General features: G+C 40.3%; 2 protein-coding genes across 8 annotated transcripts in view; both read left to right on the top strand.

Moving 5' to 3' along the window:
* The window catches only part of LOC121896530 (transmembrane channel-like protein 3), a 52,563-nt gene extending 46,156 nt beyond the window's left edge, over positions 1–6,407 (top strand). For 4 of the 6 annotated variants that reach the window (XM_042410480.1, XM_042410479.1, XM_042410481.1 and 1 more), the window contains 6 exons: positions 116–226; positions 501–626; positions 728–806; positions 2,136–2,178; positions 2,264–2,537; positions 5,137–6,405. In XM_042410480.1, the coding sequence (XP_042266414.1) occupies positions 116–226; positions 501–626; positions 728–806; positions 2,136–2,178; positions 2,264–2,537; positions 5,137–6,139 (1,636 nt within the window). In that variant the 3' untranslated portion in view covers positions 6,140–6,405. Of the gene's footprint in view, positions 1–115; positions 227–500; positions 627–727; positions 807–2,135; positions 2,179–2,263; positions 2,538–5,136 lie in introns of all 6 variants that reach the window. The other 2 variants (XM_042410485.1, XM_042410484.1) reach the window with 2 other exon arrangements.
* Positions 6,408–6,904: 497 nt separating this feature from the next.
* stard5 (StAR-related lipid transfer (START) domain containing 5) lies at positions 6,905–21,976 on the top strand. Of its 2 annotated transcripts, XM_042397371.1 has the most exons (7): positions 6,905–7,421; positions 10,275–10,324; positions 14,978–15,110; positions 16,313–16,430; positions 17,941–18,034; positions 18,131–18,328; positions 18,459–21,976. In XM_042397371.1, exons 1-6 carry the CDS (start codon positions 7,332–7,334, stop codon positions 18,279–18,281), a joined length of 636 nt encoding a protein of 211 aa, XP_042253305.1. In that variant the 5' UTR covers positions 6,905–7,331; the 3' UTR covers positions 18,282–18,328; positions 18,459–21,976. The 2 variants fall into 2 exon arrangements, with proteins under 2 accessions (XP_042253305.1, XP_042253220.1); XM_042397286.1 differs by having other exon boundaries at positions 18,131–21,976.
* The last annotated feature ends 80 nt before the right edge of the window (positions 21,977–22,056 follow it).

The following is a 22,056-nucleotide window of genomic DNA, read 5'->3' as shown; positions in this document are numbered from 1 at the left end:
TCTGAGGTACAGTGTCTATAAAAAACTATTCACCAGTGTTGTTTATTCACACTTGCTCTTATGGACCCTGTTCAATATACACACATTTTCATGCTTCTATGTTCTCTTTTTTCAGATCAAACAATTTCTACCTGGCTATGCTTCTTTTCATGCTTTTTCTGTGTATGCTGCCCACCATCTTTGCCATAGTGAGATACAGACCATCACAGCACTGTGGACCATTCAGGTAAAGAGGAATCCATTTAGTTTAAAAGTTTAAAGGAACACTTGGAACGGTCTGGGTAATCTTGATAAGTTGGTAGTAAGAAGGCTGCAGACAACAGGGATGCTAAAGTATGCTCCTCTTTTTGTGCAGTCACTGGCAGTTACTTCACCCATGGGTGTGCTTGTGTATCATATTAGAGCAGAGGTTCAGGTTCAGGCAGGCAAATTTGTGAGTTTAATTTCTATATTGTTTCTAAATGTGAACATAAATGAAAGTATGAAAATGTATGTTGCAGTGGTCAAGAGAAGATTTATGACATCATCTCTGAGACAGTGGCCAGTGACTTCCCCATGTGGTTCAGTAAAGTGATGAGTTACATCACCAGCCCTGTTGTAGTGCTGCCAGCACTGCTGCTGCTGTTGTAAGTGCACACACACACACACACACACACACACACACACACACACACGTCTACATTTCAATATATCATCATGACTTTTGAATTGTCCCTGTGTGTTTCAGCATGCTGATATACTATCTCCAGTCCATTGCCAGATCCCTCAAATTCACCAATAACCAGCTGAGGATGCAGCTCCAGACTGTGAGTTTCTGATGAATGGACTATTACATACTAGCACATTTGCATTGTGTAGCTTTACATGTTGGCTCTCAATGTGTAGCCAGCGCCAAAGATTTTTTCTTGCTGGTGCTAGTCAGGGGCTTATTATGAATTTGTAGCAAATACATGAATATACGAGCCAGACGAGGATGTTTGGCATGTGAAAGTCAATTTCAAGCATCATATGCCTTTTTTAAAAAAAAAAAAACAATTATTGGTGAAACAAAACACAACAGGTGATTTAACAGACAGTAACACTACATATAGTATGTATATGCATACAGTGACATGTACATATTACAATATCAAGACTTTAGACAGACAGATGGCAGGGCATAGATATAAGTGTGGTGCATTTGTATGTATAAAGGAGGAGATTGGTATTAAAGTTTTAAGTGTGTATGTAAAAAAAAAAAGAAAAAAAGGAGAAATAAAAAAGAAATGAATAAAGGAGAGCGAGAGAGGAAAAAGAATGAAGTTAGGGATTAAAAACAAAGAAAAAGAAGCAGCAAAAAACAAAATAAAAAAAACAAACAAAGTGTTGGATGAGACTGTAGCAAAATTGAATAGAAAAAGAATTTAGCTCCTGGAACAAGAGTCTGTCAGGACCATTAACCAGCCACCAGTAAGACTTATTTTCTGTAGAGTGAGGCAGCTATCACATGCCTTCTACAAACATGTTTCAATTATCAATAATGATAATTGAAAAGTACTACACACAACATCGCAGTTTTGAAAAATAAATATAAAAATAAGAATATTCAGCAGTCTGATAGGACCGGCTGATAGGGCAGTGTGAGTGAGGACAGAGGAGGCAGATGCAGAAATAAACAACTGTCAACGACTTCTCAGTAACTTTGTCGTAGCTGGCTGCATCTCCTCCGTCTTTGTTGTTGGGATTCAGTGAATCTGAGGATAACAGCGCACGATGTTAGACAATCTCTCCTCCTCAATGGCATTCATGATGTTGCACTAAGTTCAACAGTTCATTCAAATTAACTAAGTTCATTCAACAGTCATACAATTAGAAATCCACTGTAGGAGAGAAAGAAACATCAACGTCTCAGCAGCTGCAGTAGATTAGATTCCACGCATTGCGCTCTCCACCCACACACACCCAACTAAATACATCATTAACTGTTGAATATCTAAAAGCACTCTGAGAAACATGGCACTAACTGCAGTAGAGGTAGAGGGTAGAGGGTTTTTTTTAACCAATACTTCATAACTTCTGGAATGAGCTGAACTTTACAGGTGATATCTAATGGTGTGTGTGTGTCTAAAGGTGAAATTCTCCCTCAATTCCTTTAGGAGCGCACTGAGGACAAGAAGAAAGTCTTCCAGATGGCTGCAGGTACAATATCTCTCTCTTGCTGTGCGTTGTATGAGTTTGTGTAGTGTTGTGACCTCTGACCCTGTGACATCTAACCCATCCTCAGCAAGACTCCAGGCTCCAGAGGCTGCAGCGGATAAAAAGCCGGATCAGCAGGAGAGCGACATCACAAGCCAGGAGGCCTCCATCCATACTCCATCTCCACGGCGGAACGGCAGCGTCACAAACTTTCAGTCTCCTGTTCGTCGTGGCAACAGCATCCGCACAATCACCCAGTCAGCATCTAGGTTGGACCTGAACAGAGGAAGTGTAGCTGGATCCTCCAGAAGTCCCACAGTGTCCATACTGCCCAAACACAGGCTGGAGCACATACCTAACAGGTCTCACACGCTGATATATCGTTTTAGCTCATCAGGATGAATCTAGTGCATGAATTTGTGGTTTAGCTAATTAATAGTGAAAATGTTGCCAGTGGGAATGTCTAATAAGACAATTTAGTAAGATTTCACACAAGTATACATGTTAGTTGTATTAGTGTTTGTGCAAAGGCTGAACCATTTGAGGCAAATATCTGATAGTAATTGTTTTGATTAATATTGCACTTGCAATTTAAGTTTCATAAGGGACTGTACGATTATTATCAGGGGAAAGGGTCAAACCACAGAGGTGTGTTTACATGCAGAGGATCAATTCTGTCTCTGTATCAGGGTTTCATTTCCCCAATCACCATCAAACAAGTGGTTAACGTCCATTTTGCCAGTTCTGCACGCGCTTCATTCAGTCCTCGAACTGATCTGGAATCACACGCTTCATCACCCGTTCTTTCACAGTTAGCTGAACTGTAACCAAAACACAGAGCTTTGTTTACATGTATCACTCTGCTCGTAAAAAAAAAAAATCAGTTGTAAAAGCCGAGCTTACTGGAGGCGTAGCAAGAAAGCGTGTGCCATACACAGCTGTTTCCCTCTCTCTCCTGCACCTCTTCAGCTGTTACTCTAATCATTTACTGACAGTGATGAACTTGTGACGGTGATCAACATGCTCTGTTTGGATCAGCTACCCAGAGGAAAAAAGTCTCCCACCTGGTTAGCATGTCTGCTTATAGGACTCCGAATAATGGTTTAATTATAACGGCCAGTCAGACACCTAATCTCAGACAACGCCATCATATTAAATTCATATTTAGTATATATATATATTTAGCACAGATGAACACACAGGAAAGCCCCTCATGTGCAGTCTATCTCCATCAACAGCAGCACTCACAAAAAACCCACTCATTTGGTGCCCGAGGCGACTGCCTATGTGGCCTATGCCACGGGCTGGCCCTGTTCTTGACACAGAGCTAATGTGGGTCTGAACATCTGTGTGGCTGTGGGTCAGTTGCCAACTTGTGCTGATTTGAATTTGCACCTGACTGTCAATTGGACAAAGAGACACTGACAGAGTGTGTTAGGTGAAAATTTCACATTCGTTTTGACTTTTAAGGTAACCGCACCCTATTTCACTTCCTCCAACTTGCCTGGTTATACAGTTCAGACATCATGTAAATGGTTTATGACATTTTATGATCTCACACAGGCTTCAATATAATCTGATGTAAATCATACCTATCTTTATTATCTTAAATCCGGAGTGGGGTTAGAAAAAAACTTCAGAGCTGCTCCAGTGTAACAACTATTAATGTCACTATGTGTAAAAGAGCTTACCAGTCAATAGAGTTAGAGCGCATGCTGCTCACAGCTTTCTTTCTCTTTCTGCATGCCGTCACATTTACTGACTGTGTTGATGTGTGTTTGATATATTACGGTGTGATCTTTGGAGCAGCTGTCTGGAGGACACATCTTCACGCCTAGCCAAATGAGCTGACATCATGTTATTACTTTGATTATGACAGACAGTTAGACATTTCCTCTCATACACATCAGGCTACATCATCATCAGATATAATTCATATTTAATTTTAGGTTAATTGTTGTAATTAAAGGTGGCATGAAAATATTGTGGTGCTTAAACCCTCAAGCAGGTTCGTTAATTCAGTGGCTGTAAAACTGTTTATTTAGCAGCTCTTAATTAACATTAAGAGAAAGATTCACCACTCTGTTGGTCTTTTTCAAGAACATAAAGACACCTTCCATTCTCTCTTTTCAAGCATCAAAAATAATAGAGTAGTGTATCTTTGTTGGGAAAACAATCTTTGGCTGAGTGTAGACAGCAGCACAGTTTCTTTTTGTAGTTTGGACAACTGACAGAATTAATATTAATGAGCTACAGCTGACTAAATTTGCCAGCGACAGTTGATTGGAGCCTGTGAAACTACAACTTTCCCTCTTACAGCTTGTTAAAATTGTACATAATATTAATGCAAGCTATTACTTAAATTGTGGCTCTTACAATATGAAAATTGCACTCCTTAAAAATATTGGGAAATTTGATATAAAAACAACTAATTGCTCAGCCCTAATTTGTTCTTACTTTTACACTTCTTTTTACTTACATTATATTTTAATCCAAGTTTCAGTAGAGAGCTTCCTAAATGCTGTTTCAGATGCTTTTCCACCCTGACAAGAATAATATTCGGTGGGAAGTACTTGTAAGTTATGGAAATGTTTTTTGGCATGAAAAAGGTCAAATTTTATTTGAATATTTGAATATTGGCTTTAAATACTATGCCAGTACTTTTTGCATGTTTGAGCACATTGTGTACAAATCATGCATTATATCACTGCTGACTAATTCACAAATCATACCAAAGTTTTCCATGCAGCCATTTGTTTCCATTAATTTCACTACTTTAACAGTCTTTGAAACCTGTTTAATTATCCATCACAGTGAACATTGTCTGTTTTTATTTTGTCAAAATGATGCAATCCGTCCATGCTTTTCAACAGCATTACGCAATGATAACATACCAACAATAATAATACATATTTGTAATCATACAATCTGATTCTCATGTGTTGTTCTTTCTCATAACAGGCCCCCACCATTTCTTGGTGGCCCTAGTGGTACCTGCAGGTCCAAGTCTTACCACCACATGGCATACAATCCATCAGCCCGCTATTCTGACAACATCCACTCTGACCCCCTGTACAGGAAGACCACACGCTCCATTCATCCTGTTGAAGCTGCCGGGATCATCACTGCACAGAGTTATGGAGGACGGCGTGGTCACACCACCCGCTATGTGATTGTCAACGAGCACGAGCCCAGGAAGAAGTTACTGCGCTCAGCCACACGGATCCCACGCCATTACCTCATGGAGGAGCCTGCAGAGATCCTGGAGTTGTACCCACGCAATATCAAACGCTACACACCCCGCACCACTCACCATCCACCGCATCCTCACAGATCCTACCCGTCAGAGCAGCATCTGAGCGAAGAGGAAGAGGAGGAGGAAGAGGGAAAAGGTAGGAGAAGGATGTCGCTGGGGAAGGCTCATCGGCCCCGTTCTCTCTCTGACCTTCACCAGCCAGCACACTTCTACATCGGTGAACGTGTAGAGAGCCACATGTCCATGGCTAAAGACAGCCACGCAGCTCGAGGAAGATACAGAGCCCAAGAGGAGGATGAAGAGGAGGATGGTGAGGGAGAAACGGACTGGCGAGATTTAAAATCACACTCCCGGTCCCAGGCCAATGTAAGAGGAGGAGACCCTCTTCTGGTGCGAACCAGGCGTCACATTCATTCTCCAGGAAGACACTGTCAGTCCCCGGCCAGGACCAGGCACATGGAATCTTATGTGAAGCCCAAGACGAGACCGAAGCTAGAGCCCTCTCTGACTGAGTCAGATTCAGCTTCCCTGGCCTCCAGCAGTGACCAGCAGAACAGCAGTACTGACCAGTACATTCAGGTCATCCACAACAAGGAGCGCTATCTCAAGTCTGACACCAGGCAAGGAAAGCTGGCCAAAAAGAAGTCCAAAACCAACTTTGATTCAAATGTCTCTGAGTCAAATGACCTGGTCTGTTCCAATGTATAACACCTTTGCTAAAATTATTTATTCTGTTAATATATTTCTCAAAATATATTCTATTAGTGGGGTAAATATAATGGATTGAAAGCTGAGAATATATTAATATAAATGTTTTTTTTTTCTCCTACGTGTGGTCTTGTATGATTTTGAAATCAATGTTGGTCAATTATATGTTTATTGTAGCAGTGTGTAACAATTAATGTAAATAAATAAAATATGTAGATCTTACATAATTTGATTGCTTCCCATGCAATCACAATAAAATAGTTGATCATCTTACATTGATCAAACCTGGCCTGAACGCTGAATACACATCTGGAATGAAGATGCTACTACAACTCCCAGCGTGATTTGCTCCCAGCAGGGGAAGATTCCAGCCACGGTATGTTTTCCACCCTCTGCCTCTGATTGGCTGACCCTGATATTCTTGCCCTAACCAGAGCCGTTTGGTTTCTGGCCCCATACAAATTAAGGAACGAAAGCAACGAGTACTAGCCAATCAGAGGCAGAGTACGGTGGGTCGCAGGTGGGTGAAGCCAACCAGATTACAAGAAAAGGTCAGTGGCTCTGTCTTCAAAATAAAATACGTGAAACATGTCGCTTACATAAAACTTTACTTTTTGTACAGAACAACAGTACATTAATTAGATAAACCACTAAAAGCTGTGAAAATATACTGAAATTGTAATTTTAGCACATGACATTTTGATAAATGCTTACGTTTGTGAATAACTATTTTCTATTGAAAGCCATAACCGGAAATAGCATTTTTCTGGTTGATTTGACAGAATTGCTAACCATTCTGTCCTGTTTTTATTGGGGAATTTCATTTTATATGTAATGTTTTAACTCGGGCAGATGTCGTGGTTTTATAGTTATCGGTAGTTAACTGACACAGTTGGTGTGTTTTCTATTCACAAACGTCGTCACCACGAGCTAGCCGCTTGTTAGTGAATGATGTGTATATCGCACCGCACGTTTCATTCATTTTGGCTAACGCTAGCTTGTAGCTGGTCGGCTTGCTAATGTCAGGTACTTCTCGCTGCTGGACTTGGTTACATACAGAGCTGCTTTAATTTTCTGTTGAAGTAAGAGAACTCAGTCTCGTGTGTCAGCCACTTAACCTCTGTAACGACAGCTAGCCCGCACAGTAAATTAGGTTAACTACTGTCGGTAACGTTTATCTATACAAACAATTATGGATTATGAACATAAAGCGAAGGCAGTGGCTGACTGCCTGATGAGCTACAAGAGGGACGAATCCGGGTGGAAAGTCTGCAAGAAATCGGTAAATGTTTGCTGTTATTATCTGATATAAAATTGTACACTTGCCCTAGTACATGCTGTTCTCTGGTTAGTCCAGAGATACTCTCAATGAGAAAATACTCGCTGTTCTCTTATATAGAGATCCAACGCGTAGCTGTATTGAGACATAATGTTACTTGACGTGGCCTCGCTCAGCCACCGGTGTGTGAGGGGTGTGGGCCAGTTTATAAACTGACATTTTCAAATGAAGTAGATGATCTCTGCTTGATTTCAAATTTACAAGCGGTATAAAACACTAACCCGGAGTGTGTATTTCAACAGTATGACACATTTTACAGTTGTTAACCAAGACTTGTGAGTCTGTATGTTCAGATCATATATATGAACATTTTGTGTGATGGCAAAAACTGTAGTGTGTGTGTGTGTGTGTGTGTGTGTGTGTGTGTGTGTGTAGAGCACTAACAGCTGATCTACAAATCTTGATCGACACTTCAGTCTTTTTCATATATTAGTGTTACAGAAACTGGCATGTCACAGATTTTGGCAGCCTGTACCAAAACCACAACCATCAGATTCTGTGAGCTTATCCAAATAAATACAAACAGCAGCATGTTTAGTGTCAGCTATCAGTTAAAGCATGCCAGTAAAATACTATAAAATCATTTGCATTGGCAATGCTGCGGAAACTCCAACCAGGTCACATAATCTGATGGGTGACAGAATACAGTGCAACACTGGTCATGTGTGGTTGTTCTTGGGAAAACCAGTATCTCCAGTGTTGCGGGGTCTGCAGGCTTTTTCCAAAGCTGACCCTCTCCACTCCCACTTGTTCACAGAGTGCACTATGTAGTCACACTCACAGCTGAATGAAGTTCCCTTCTTAAGGTGTATGTTATAAATGCAGCAGAAAGCTTTGGGACAAACTTCACTCTCTCCAGCAGAAACAGGAACTGACGTAACTTTTGTCACCATGGTTTCCAATCAGCATCTGTCGGGATCATTGACTGTATATAAATGTTTATATGTACTTATAATAAATCTTTATATACAGTCAATGGTTGGGAGTGGCAACAGTTGTCCTCATCCACCAGCTGTTGCAAGATGAGAGAAGGAGATCTTCCAGAAGGCATATATGTTTTTTTTTTAAAAATGTTTATATTATCAAAAATACATTTCTTGGATATAAACCACATCAGTACACTACTCGCATAGTGAACATTTTGTACAAGTGGAGATGAGCCATTTTTCAGATGTGCCATTGAAAAGATAAACATCACTTGTTATGCTGCAGTTGAAAAAAGTTTTCCTTCTAGCTTCACTATTCATATTAAATATCCTGGGTTATATTGTCGTTTGCTAAATTTCACATGTAAATGGCAACACAATGGCACAGTAATACTGCAGGTGTTACTGAGAGCCTGTTGTGCATAATAAAATGTAGTATATGTGGTAATTACATTTGTATACAAACATTAATGAATGTTCTTTTCCTTTCTAAGTTTGTAGTCAGAAGTATAGTTAGCACCTGCCAGAGGTTGTGAACATCGTTGTCTCTGTTCTATTGGAAATAAATGTACAACTTACTGAAGTTTCAGTTCCAAACCAGTAATGTATATATAAAAAATGACACTACTTTCAAACATACAGGTAGACATCAACCTCACGCCCCCAAAAAATAAAATAACAAAAACAACTTATATCTTCACCATTTTTTTGAAATTCAGGTCAGAAATGTCTGGGTTTGTTTAGTAATTTGCTTGTGTCTCCTCCTCTCCTCGTGGCTTATCTGGGTGATACAACCCCCCCGAAGGTCCGATTCCTTGATAATGAACCTGTGAATCTATATGTCAGAGAGGACAGTGAAGCAAATATTTAGGTCAGAAACATCATCTGTTATACACAGCACTAGTAATAGCCTACATAAGGAACAGTGTGGGCAGTGAGGTGGCAGACTCACTACATTCACTCCACAGTAGACCTAACTCATGGAGAAAAATACATACTAATATTCTTATGTTTATAAGCTGCTTGGTTTTAGCAACAGTCCCTGTAAACACACGACACTTTACACAGAACTTAACGTTTGTACGGAGCGTCTTCCATGAAGAACACCATAGGTGTTGCAAATGCTTAGTAAGTTAGCATGGATGCAGGCTCACTGTGTGAGGGTTTTATAACACACTTCCAGTCCCCACTATTATGTTTGGGATGGCATTTATAATGTGGCGGAGCCTCCACATGAATGTGCAAACGGTGTGGAAGTGGGTAGGAAGAGGGTGTCGGGGCTTTCTTTGGAAAAGGCCCTACATGACACACTTTGTTCACCATAGAATTCATCACTCCACCTAGTGGCCTGGAGAACTTCCAGTGTATCTAGTCTGTTTATGTGTGTCTCCTTAAGTCTGTGTTTTTTTTTTCCCTTTTTGTATGTGTTTTGCCATTTGCAGCTGTTTCTTGTGTTTGAGCACATTTTTCTTCATTTCACTTGTGTTTTGGTATTTATTGCATGTATCTTACTGTTTGTGTAATTAGTTTTGGATATTTTTCAATTTTTTTGTAGTGTATAGGTCAGGCAGTGAAGAGATCCCTTATGAAACAGGATGCAACTCTGCTTCACTATACAAACTTTTCTTTCTATTTGTTCTCCGTAACAATGGTAACTTATGTCTGTGACACTGAATGAACATGTTTACTATGCTGAACAGTTAATGCTGCCTCGTGCCACCAATGCTGGAGACATTACATAACCACAAGCGAGCTGATGGTCAGTTTGATGTATCAGGTCTCTGTCCTGATGGATGCAGAGAGACATCATTTTCTGCGTTGTTTTGAAATATGTCACTCATGATAAATTCTTTGCTGTTTTCTTCGGCAGAACGACGTGGTCGTGTCATGGCGTCCTTCATCTGAGTTCCCCGGGAATGTGTGAGATATTTCAAATTTCTTTTTTTTCTTCTCTTCTAGTGTTTGTTCACTTTGTTATCATGCTAAAGTGAATGATTACATCACAGGACAAAGTGCGGTCAGTTTTTTGTTTGATGACCAAATCTATTTCCCAACATAATATCCTTCAGGAAGTGTTTAGGGGCAAAGGTGGTGAGGTTGTAGTGACCTTATGATCTGTGGTACATTATTTACCTTCCACTTAAATGTTTCAAACGATCATGTTAAATGCCACTAGCAGGTAGTGTTATACCACTTTCACAATGAGGCAAGAGTTAGTGGAAAATGGATCATCTGAGCAATGGTTGAGGCAGGTTTGACATGAGGAGATGCAAGTTATAATTTTAGGATTAGTTGAGTAAAGTGTACAGTAGCAGAGTCACCACACATCTCTGGAAAAGCTGCACAACCTGTCATTTGTCAGTGTTCAACAAAATTACAAGTTATAGACTGTTATATAGTGTCATGAGTGTCACAAGCTCCCAAAATATATTTTCACCCTATGTCTGTGTCTGAAATTCAGACTCTGTTCAAGGATGCAGAGTGTAAATTCTAGTGGCTCGCAGCAATGACTGCTTGTGAGCCTGGAATTGTGCAGCAAACATTGGTAATTGGTGAGCTGCTGGCATCATTAGTATAAACTGACCTGTGGCTTTTTTAAATGGATACATTTATAAAAATTAATATTTTATTATTAGAGTGAGTGGATTATATTTGTCATTGCACACGGTTCTAGTAGTAGTGCCAGTACAATTAAATGTAGTCTAGCATGTAACCAGATAGTAAACCAAGTAGCAAAGTGCATACAGAGAGGAAACATAAAGAGAACAAAATAGGAGCTATTTCCGACACCTCTGGTTCTGGAAGTTAAAATCCGATTCATTTTTTCCCATAGACAGTGTGGTGTCACTCACAGTTTGAGCACTTCTACTTCTACTTGGATCAACGTGAAACTCTCCCAGTTCAGAGTATAAGCTAGACTTTTTTTTTTGACAGCCAGTATGGCTGTTAATATTCCAGAATTCCGGCCATATAGAACAACTACCGGACATATGTTTAAGTAGCCATATAACAACCTACATTTAAACAGCAATAAAACACAAACGCTATGATCTAACAAATGTATTTTATTAAAAGTAATCAGCAGAATGAACTCTTCACAAACTAAGCATATAGGCTTAGAATGAAACAAATAGCCTTGCTGTTGTTAATTTAATGCAGCCATGTGGGCAGTCTGCAGCTCCGCCACCACCTCCACCTGCCGCCGTCTCCTGACTCTCACTGGGACCGGGGATGAGGGATGTAATGTTACCTGAGAGAAAACGTTCAAACTTTTTGGAGTCATGTTAACTGCTGTTGAGCCAAAGTGCAGGGCTGTTGCTGGAGCGTGTGCCGACTTTTCATTCTCACTTAGTCATGCTTAGTCACATCTGACCAAACAATCAGTGAGTTTTTGGAGGCAAAACAAATTTTTGCACAGTACACTGATCAGCCAAAACATTAAAACCACTAACAGACAAAGTGAATAACATACATTATCAGGTGCCATTTTAATTAGAGGCAGCGAGTGAACAGTCAGTTCTTGAAGTTGATGTGTTGGAAGCAGGAAAAATGGGCAAATGTAAGGATCTGAGTGACTTTGACTAAGACCAAATTGTGATGGCTAGATGACGGGGTCAGACATATCCAAAACAGCAGGTCTTATGTGGTCTTCCCGGTATGTAGTGGTCAGTACCTACCAAAAATGGTCCAAGGAAGAACAACTGGTGAACTGGCAACAGGGTTGTGGGCACCCAAGACTCATTGATGCACATGGGAAGCGAAGGCTAGCCCATCTGGTCTGATCCCTCAGAAGCGCTACTGTAGCACAGATTGCTGAAAAGGTTAATGCTGGCTATGATAGACAGGTGTGAGAACACACTGTGCATCGCAGCTTGCTGCATACGGGGGCTGCGTAGCTGCAGACTGGTCAGAGTGCCCATGCTGACCACTAACCACTGCCGAGAGCGCCTACAATGGGCACGCGAGCGTCAGAACTGAACCATGGAACAATGGAAGTAGGCGGCCTGGTCTGATGAATCATGTTTTCTTTTACATCATGTGGACGGCCGGGTGCGTGTGGGGAAGAGATGGCACCAGGATGCACTATGGGAAGAAGGCAAGCTGGTGGAGGCAGTGTGATGCTCTGAGCAATGTTCTGCTGGGAACCCTGGGGTCCTGCCATTCATGTGGATGTTACCTTGACATGTACCACCTACCTAAACAATGTTGCAGACCAAGTACACCCCTTCATGGCAACAGTATTACCTGATGGCAGTGGCCTCTTTCAGCAGGATAGTGCAGCCTGCGACACCGCAAAAAATGTTCAGGAATCATTTGAGGAACATGAACAATAGTTCAAGGTGTTGCCTTGGCATCCAGATTCCCCATATCTCAATCCGATCAAGCATCTGTGGGATGTGCTGGAAAAACAAGACCAATCCATGGTGGCCCCACCTTGCAACTTACAGGACTTGAAGGATCTGCTGCTAATGTCTTGGTGCCAGATACCAGAGGACATCTTCAGATGTCTTTTGGAGTCCATGCATTGACAAGTCAGAGCTGTTTTGGTGGCACACAGTGGACTTACACAATATTAGGCAGGTGGTTTTAATGATATGGCTGATCGGTGTACACGTTTATCTTTGAGTTGTCTTGACAACATATTATAGGTCACACTATATTAGGCTATTTAATATGCTATCAGGGAATTTATTTATTTATTTGGTATTCGACATATTTGGCTACTGATATTTTCATCTGGCGGCAACTATATGTGACACCTGCAAAAAGCTGGTATATACCGACTAATGTAAACCCTGTCCAGGTGAAATCATCACTAGAAAATAAAAAAAGAAGACAGTGTTGCGAAAACTGATATTGCAATCTGCAGTCAGTTTGGTTTTAATATCTGAGATACTTGTTAGTGATCTCACTTACTATGGTGCCATGTTTTGTTCAAAACTTTTGTGACAAAGTGTTCTGATTTGCACCACTGACTGGTTTCTTCTCCATAGCAACAGCAGAAGAGGCTAATAGGTATTGTAGTTTTCTTAGCCATTCAGCAAAATCATGGACAAAACATTATTTCTCAGAAAAGAAGTTGAAATAATTGACAACGGTGGTCATAATGTAAACCTACAGGATCGTAACATTCTCTAAGGTCCCGATCAGACAGAGTGCTTTTTGCAGGTTGCAAAACACAAGGCGCACCGCACTGCCTTTTTTTTGTTGAAGCCTACAATTTAAAAAAAAAAAAAAAAAAAAGAGCTGCTTTTTTTTAATCACCTGCCGTTAGCTTAACTGTTATTTTGCAGTGAAATAGCCTAATCTCACAGATCTGTACCTTTTTATTTATTTTTTTTAGAAAGTTATTGATCATGGCAACTACAGTTGGTCTTTACCAACTATATATTAGTGGTGTAATGGAATGTAGTTGATTTGTGATCCGTACAGATCGCCCTCCATGGTTCAGCACACGTTAACTGCAAAATGTAATGTTTCACTGGAGACGAAGTAAACAAACTGCTGTAAGTACAAGTCAGTCAAGACAGCGTGTCGCCAACAGAGATTTTGAAGAGCAGCGACCAAACCAGCATCTAACGGGTCTGAAGTGACATCTGTAGGTATGTTTACATGCTATTAATATGCTGCAGCTTAGCAGCCAATTATCTATCTAGCTGCTAACTGATGTTTGTTTGGTGGTTCGTTGAACAAACTGAGCTGCAGGACAAGATCCGTGTTCATGTTTATAAGTTATCATTTTATTTAAACATTGGACATCTTGAATGTTGTTTTCATTTAAGACCATGGGCAAAAGTTCCTTGCTGTAAGTCTTGTACAGAATAAATGGAAAGCAAAGTTATTTGTCTCCCCCCTTTTACAGCAGGCAACAAGCCTCACTCTCATTGAAAACTATTACAAAAAGCTGCAGGGCCTAAGACTGTTCCAGAATTGAGGAGCTAGAAAACTTGTGACAACTTGTGTATGGAGCTACAGCTCTCGTGTGAGCAGCAATGACTAGTATATAGTAATCTAGTCTGAAAGATTGAAAGTGGTTTGATTGGGAGAGTCAGTTTGTTGGTTGGCCTTATCGGAAACCTGAGACAATGTTTGTGGAATTGTAGCACATAGGCTAGTCAATGTATCCTGGAATACCTGGATTTTTTTTGCAGCTTTTCAGCCAAAATGATTAGTTGTCCTGGAAGAGTTTTGAACATGAAACCAATGAACAGTCAGACTAAATTATGACTTGATGTTTTGTGTAACTCCAGATGCTTTTCACAGTAAATCACATTTATAACGTTTTAACTGATTATTTTCTCTCAAATGATGTTTTTAAGATGTTTTCTGTATTAATGTTTCATGACAGTGCGGTCTGAAAATGGAGCAGTAAGTTTCAGTAATTAGCCATGTTTTAGAGTTTTCCCAGGTTTGGACCATATGGTGCACAGCACAGGAGACATGATGAAGTTTTCTGTGTGAGGGGGTTAAATGTTTGGCCTCTCCCAAGAATGTATGAATTTAATTTACAGCAGAGTCATGCCTGAATTATCTGTCCTCCTGACTCTATCCTGTGTCTGACTTCCCCTGCAGTTATAAGGGGGATGGAGTTGTCAGCGGCAGCCCGGAGAAAGTGTGGGAGTGTCTGAAACCAGTACCCAACGGGCTCAGAGTCAAGTGGGACAACAATGTCAAAAGGTTTGAGCTTTTGGAACAAATCACAGAGGTGTGTTACAAATTTCTCTCTTCTGACAGTAATTTGCTTTTTTTTCATGATCATTCTTTATTATTTAAAGCAGTTTTAACTCCATTCAGTAGTCATTTCTTTTACTTTCATCAAAGATTGTTGGATTATTCTTAAAGCTGCACTAGCTGTCTTTGCATATTGGTGGCTTCAAATGGCAGTAAAACTATTTGAAAAATAAAGCCAGTTTTTGACCAAAAAGTTCCAGGAGCTGTGGAACCAGGAAACTAATCCCAGGAACTGAACTAGGAACTAAAAGTCCCTGTTGTTCATTCCTGTTTGTGCTTCCACCACATCTGAAGAACCATATTGATTAGACAAACTAGACCCATGGCAGTTTAGATAATGATGAGGCCATTTGAAACCCAATTTTCATACATGAGGAAACAGTAGCAGTCCTCCTGTTGTTCCTGTTGTTTTTTTGCAACTGTAATGTTTGAGTTCTAGATGTAATGAATGAATAAAAACAGGAGAAAATTAGAGGAGGAAAATGAGACTGAAACTCCAGAGCACCTCTCTCCAGAGTAAATATCTCCTGAGTGTTTGATGCTTATTTATTTGTTTTAGAGCATAACTGCCATGAAACAATCAGATAAATGTCCTCCTTTCATCCTGATATCAATACTGGAGTACTTCCTTGTTTTATGAATGAAGCAGGGTTGAAGCAGCCACATGTCTGTTTTTGACAAATCAGCATGGTCATTCCCGCAAATCCCGCCCCTCAATCTCCCTTTGGAAAGTAATACCTCCCCCGGAGCAGGGAAGTTTTTTACACCCAGAACTATCCTACAGGAACTAAATTTAGTCCCTGGTTCCTCCTGTGGAAATGCAGCTTTAGCTCCTGAGTTTCTCAAAAGGCTCTTGGTTTCCTGGGAAAGTTCATGTGGCACAAACACCCTATTTAAACTGTAGTACCCTGGAATGTAGTGAGGTGATGTCAATAAACTGCACATATTTTGATCCAACTTTCACTCATCTTTTGTGTGTGTGTGTGTGTGTGTGTGTGTGTGTGTTCTGCCAGTTACCATTTCCAACCTACTGAATCTGACAAATCCACTTACATTGTTTAAACAGAATAATCTCACCCAGAGCAGCTTTAAATGTATACATGTAATGTGATATCCATTTTTGCATTCTCTTGTTTTTGACTTTGAGTCCACTCTCGTCTCCCGCTCTTTTAACAGGACGTCTCTATCTGCCGAACAGTCACGCCCTCAGCAGCTATGGGTATCATAGCTCCACGAGACTTTGTAGATGTAATTTTAGTTAAGCAATACGAAGATGGCACCATTTCATCAAATGGTACGTAATGACTCATTCTTGTCTCCTCTACTTCCTGTACTAGTGTGCTTTGTACATTATAAGAGTCATCGTGCCAGACAGTAAGGGCTGACCTGTTGCTGCTTGCTTGACTACTCTGAGGATACACTACAAGCCTGAACAGACTGAAAACATCACACACTTACTGACAGTCACTCTGCTGTGTGATGTAGCACCCCTGCTCATTTTTAATAAGCCTGATATTTCATAAAAAATGTAATAGTTGACTTTAGTGGAGGTGCTGTGGGGAATCCTGCTGGTGTGTGTGCAACATATTATTTACAATGAAACAGCATTACTACAGTTCTTTGTAACAGTCGTCCTGGCGTCTAATTGGCCAAATTAGACTCCACGTTAATCTCATCATGGACGTAGGGAATCTCAGCAGTGGACGCTCATTATGTTCAGTTACCAGTGCCACTAGTACTCTGTTACATTCTTCTGGGCCACTTGATGAAATAATTGCTGCAGAATAATGGCATGATCGGTCTAACAGGCGCTGTCCTCAGTGTAGTGCAGCGCAGTACAGAACTGACTGTTTGTAGTGCTCGTCATGTTATCAAAGAAGACGTAGCAGTCTGTTTATTAAGATTTGAGTCTTGTCTTTTGAGGGTTTGGCCATCATTTCTATCGGTTAGTGTAATATTGTTCACACAAATAAATACTGAGATCTTTGAATCTGGCAACATCACTAAAAAAGGAGTCAGACTGGTGAAGAAACACCAGCAGTCAGGTGTGAAATGTTTTATTTAATTAAGCAAAATAATTCTAACAGAACAGGGCGAACAAACAAATGATAAAAATTAATGTCTCCATATTGTTCTTTCACATAATACGGCAACAATACGGCCCCCCCCCTCCTCTTACTATGCTGCCTTGATCCTATATGCAAATGCCCTACCTCCCTACCTTTTGGTTTCCAATGGAGGTTAACACAGAGATGTTTACCTCCACCGTCCATTGTAAACCTCCATCACAGAGACACTTCCTGTGATGGTTTTTAATCATCTGGTTTAATTGTCATCTCTTGCAACCTGACTGCTGGTGTCTCTTCACATAACACATTTTTGTTTTAGTGATGTCACTGTGTTCCACATCTTGACAATGACTTTAGAGAGTACAGTGTTATTACAACTGATAGAGATGGACAAAGCCTACATGAAATGTAATGAAGTTATCAAATGAATGTATCCTTTACTTTGTGTGATCTCAGCTTTGTGTGTTTTAGGCTCCAAGAGTCTGCAAGTTTTCAGGCTTTTTAACGGTTCCACCAGATGAATTCACAGAGTGAAACACCTTCAAACAGGACTTTTATAGCCTCCGCTATCATGTGTAGTTGAAATGAAAACTTGCAGAGTCTTGCTTTAGTGTCTGAGCTCACACGGTTTAGAGCCACAGCTCTACAGATGGAGAAAAACAGACCTTCACAAGATGAATATAATGAAGGTAATGTTGCATGTTTGCATGTGTGTTCTGTGTCGTGTCAAAACAGCCACCAATGTGAGTCACCCAGGCTGTCCTACCCAGTCTGGTTACGTGAGGGGATTCAACCATCCATGTGGCTGCATCTGTGTCCCCATCTCAGGGTGAGTAAAGTGGAAACAGTTTTGTAGAGAGGAGGTTCAACTTCAGCTTCACTGCACTACAATTTCTCTTCTCTCTTTCCTTCACTCCATGTCCAGAGAGCCCAACAAAACCCAGGTGTTCAGTTTCTTCCAGACAGACCTGGGTGGCTTCCTCCCTCGCTCTGTGGTCGACTCGTTCTTCCCCTCCAGCATGGCCGAGTTCTACAGCAACCTGGCCAAGGCTGTTAAATCCCTCAAGGACCTCTGACACCAAGAGATAAGAAACCTACTCTCACGCCTGAGGCCCAATGACTGGTCAGACCAGACCTTCATTCCATTATAAACAGTCCAAACTCAACAGCAATCAACACGCTGACATTATCAAACAATGACTTAATCAAGTTTTATGTTTAATGTGCATTCCTACATTCCTGTGTTACTGCAGGTGCTCCCCCCTATCTGAAAGCAGACGAGTCCCCAAAATAAGAACGGAGTCTTCCATCTTTAACTCAAAAACAGGGGACTCCATTACACCCCCCCCGCCCCCCCCTGTGGGATGAATTTATTTCCCTCAAATCTAAAGAATGGAATTAGATTTAAAAAAAAAAAACAATCTATATTTGTACATGTGCTAACAGTACCGAGTATCTGGAGATCTTTACATTATACCAGAATCATGTGACTCCGGATCTTTCCTCATCTAGTATTCGCATACTTCAGTGTGTACAGTAAACATGCATGTTGCATGGACCTTTATTTACCCTATGCTGGTATCAGATTGTTGGTTTGGAGTTTACTGATTCATACCTCATATTTAGTTGTTTGTGTTGTACTTGAAATGCCATAGTTTTGCTCATCTCCACTCACCTGTCAACCATGAATATCTGCCTCTTTTATCAGCTACACTGAAGCACAGGCTGGACAGCATCATGGCCTTTTTTTAAAACAAAGGCAGCTTTTTTTTTTTTTTCTATCTGAAAGAAGGCCTTTTGAATAGGAAATGTTTAGCGCCGCTCTATTGAGCAGGAAAGTGTCTTCCCCTTTTTTTTCATGGCATCAGTTTCTCAAGTACATTTCTCTTTCTCTCTCTCTTCATAAACAGTCCCTGAAACTCCTCATGCGGCGGGAAGATCAGAGCTAAAGCAACATGCAGTTTGTCTCAGTAGATCTGAGCTCGCTTCTCAAAGATTCACTACAGCACAAAGGTGCTCAAAGCTATGACAGTTTTCATAATTAAAGGGACGTGGAGAAAAAAATCAAAAAGTATTGTAGATTCAGTCATACAGTTCAAATACTTTTTTTTTTAAAAATCCATATGGACAAAGACCAATGCATGTGTCTATGATCCAGGTGATAGATATACTATGTGTATTAGCAGTAAGAAGTGGAAGTATAGTTCCAGTATATAGTTTGTCATGCAGCTACCTCACTGTCTGCACATTGTAGTTCATAATAATAAGGCTCTGTCTGAGGAGCAGAAATGGAAATGTACTTGTGGAAGTTGAAGTATGATGAGAGTTTTTTCTTCATGTTCAGATCAGGACATGTCTCAGCAGTCTTCTATTCTTATCTAACACTAATAGACACATGTAATAAGTGGACACAGGTCCTTCGGCTTTGTTTTCACCATGTTATCTAGTTTTTTTTAATATTCAGGTTAGAGTGAAACACTTCACTCCTCTGTATCTGCACACTAAAATCAATACTTATAGCACTTAGGGGGGAAAAAAATGATCATGTCTGTATTTAATAACAATATTAAAGTTGCTATTGCTAAAATGTTACTTAAACTTTAAATATTCACCTAAGTATGCTATCTAACATATACAAACTTAAGATATTCCACAACTGCCAGAATCCTCTTCAGGTATTCAGGAAAAAAAAAAAAATGTAAGTGTCACCACAAATGTACTGTACTTCTTTTAACCTCCATACACTGAGGCTCACTTTGGTAGAGGAAGTAAGATCATCTAGAACGGCCTTCCCTTCATCCCCTCTTCATTAAAGACGGAGCGGACACATCCTCAATGATAACTTATGGATTTTCTTACTGAACTACTTTAGATTAAATATATTGCTTGAACATAATTTAGCACCTTATTAAGAAACAGTATGAAACCAGTATGTCTGAGAATGAAGATATTAGAGGCTAGATATCAGATTTGAACTTTCTAGTGACATATTACCTTCTTATTCCAGAGCCATTATGTGTATGAGAAGCCATATACTGTAGGGTGACATGTTTTTTTTTTTATTTTTTTTATTAGGAGTGTGAAGATTCCTTTAACCTGTAACATCTTCTTACCTCAGTGTAGCCAGTCATCTTAATCTCATCCCACCATTTCCACGTGTGCTTGAGATGTCGTTGCTTCCGTGTGGATCTAAAGGCATTTTTTTTTCATGTGTGTTTACTGTTTAAATGGAGCCTGCAGGTTTTGTTTTATGTGAAATTTGTCTCAATGTACATGCAGCTGCTAAAATTGACACCCGATTTACATGAGGAACATACACACAGCGAAACCAGAGAAGCACACATTTCTGCCCCAAGTAAATCAACACTGAATCACCTTTTTTTTAATCTCTCTTTTATCATTTACCTTTTTATCCATCGACTCCTGCCGTCAATAAGTGTTCTTATCATCAGCTCTGCCCGCATTGTGATCACATCTCACTGTGTCAACAGGCAGAATCAACAAAGGTGACGCGGATACTGTGGAGCGACTGGCTACAAGATGTAAGGCGAGGGTTCACGTGATTGGACTCTTTAGGCTGCTTTTCAAACACCTTGCTAACTGGGCCAAGATGATTTATACAGTAGGAATGCAATCAGCCGGGAAGCCTGTTAGCGGTAGCGCTAGCTCGTCCGGTCACACAACCCTCGTCTTTCACGTTGTAGCGAGAGTCTCCTGCCTTTCCTCTTCAGGAAGAACTCGTCTGTAACTTTTTGACGGGGCAGCTTGAGATCGCCTGACTTGATGAGCAATTTTTTTAATTTTTTTTATTTTTGAAAATGTGGCCAAATGTCATTTATATTTATTCTCTGAGATAAGATCAGAGTGAATCATCCAGATGTGTTCTGACTGCATTCCGTTTGCATTCACACATGCAACAACTTGTGTTTTTAGAGATAAAGCTCACATTCCCTGTCCAGCCTACAGGAAACACCTGCTGTTCAGACTCTTGTCTTATCTGTAGAATCACCAGCAGCAAGAGTTTTGAAATATTTAGAGCTATCCTCACTACTAGAGGGCGCTGTTTACTAAACTTTACTCAACTTGTCCTCTGACAGCAGGATATACAAGTTTTCATCATTGGGGAAAATATATTTTTAGTGAAAATTGGCTTAATCTAATGAACTCCTTTCTATATTTATACATCTTTTAAAAAAAAAAAAAAACCCAATGCAACATGTTTCAAAGTGTGACCTCATACAGTGCAGTGCAGCAGCATGTGATTCAGTATTGATTTACCCTTTGTACATCTTGCTGTCATCCAGAATGACTGCAGGTCAAAGAGCATGTAAACTGGCAGAACGAGTCCTAGTTAAACCCTTTACCTATAAGACTCTGACTCTGATAGGCTTTCTGACCTCCGATGACACCAAATACTCAGAATTTAGTGTTCTGTGATTGAGATTCAGATACCAATCCAAAGTTTCCTCCTGTGCATCGTTATGGCAAACGTGTGGTCCAACAACCAGTCTAGATAACCGTCTCCTGTGTTACACTAGTTGCAGTTGCAGAGTACACAAACATCTTTGGTAATAAATAAATTACTGGTACAACAGAATATATGTAAAAATGACACATGTAAATGTTTCGAATTTTCTCCTCCTACTCAAAGCAACGGCTGCTAACTCACAACATTGAGTTTTACATGTCTAGTCAGAACACATGAAACTGTTTATCTTGTACTGTTCTGCACCCAGTTCACCAGCATTAAAAATGATTAATATGAACATCATGTTGTCTTCTGGTCTTTCTTTAGCCGCTGTAACAGAAACACTTGACACCAGCTATCCACACACTCGGGACAATGAAACA

This window comes from Thunnus maccoyii, chromosome 1, assembly GCF_910596095.1.
Source record: "Thunnus maccoyii chromosome 1, fThuMac1.1, whole genome shotgun sequence".
NCBI classification, from domain to species: Eukaryota; Metazoa; Chordata; class Actinopteri; order Scombriformes; family Scombridae; genus Thunnus; species Thunnus maccoyii.
Note: the sequence above shows the minus strand (reverse complement) of the source record. Positions and strands in the feature narration are given on the sequence as shown.

Bases quoted from the DNA above. Each gene is read 5' to 3' on its own strand.
- stard5 (XM_042397371.1), top strand. From the start codon at position 7,332: ATGGATTATGAACATAAAGCGAAGGCAGTGGCTGACTGCCTGATGAGC. The intron at 7,422-10,274 runs GTAAATGTTTGC...TTTCTTCGGCAG, and splicing joins GGAAAGTCTGCAAGAAATCG to AACGACGTGGTCGTGTCATG. The intron at 10,325-14,977 runs GTGAGATATTTC...CTTCCCCTGCAG, and splicing joins TCTGAGTTCCCCGGGAATGT to TTATAAGGGGGATGGAGTTG.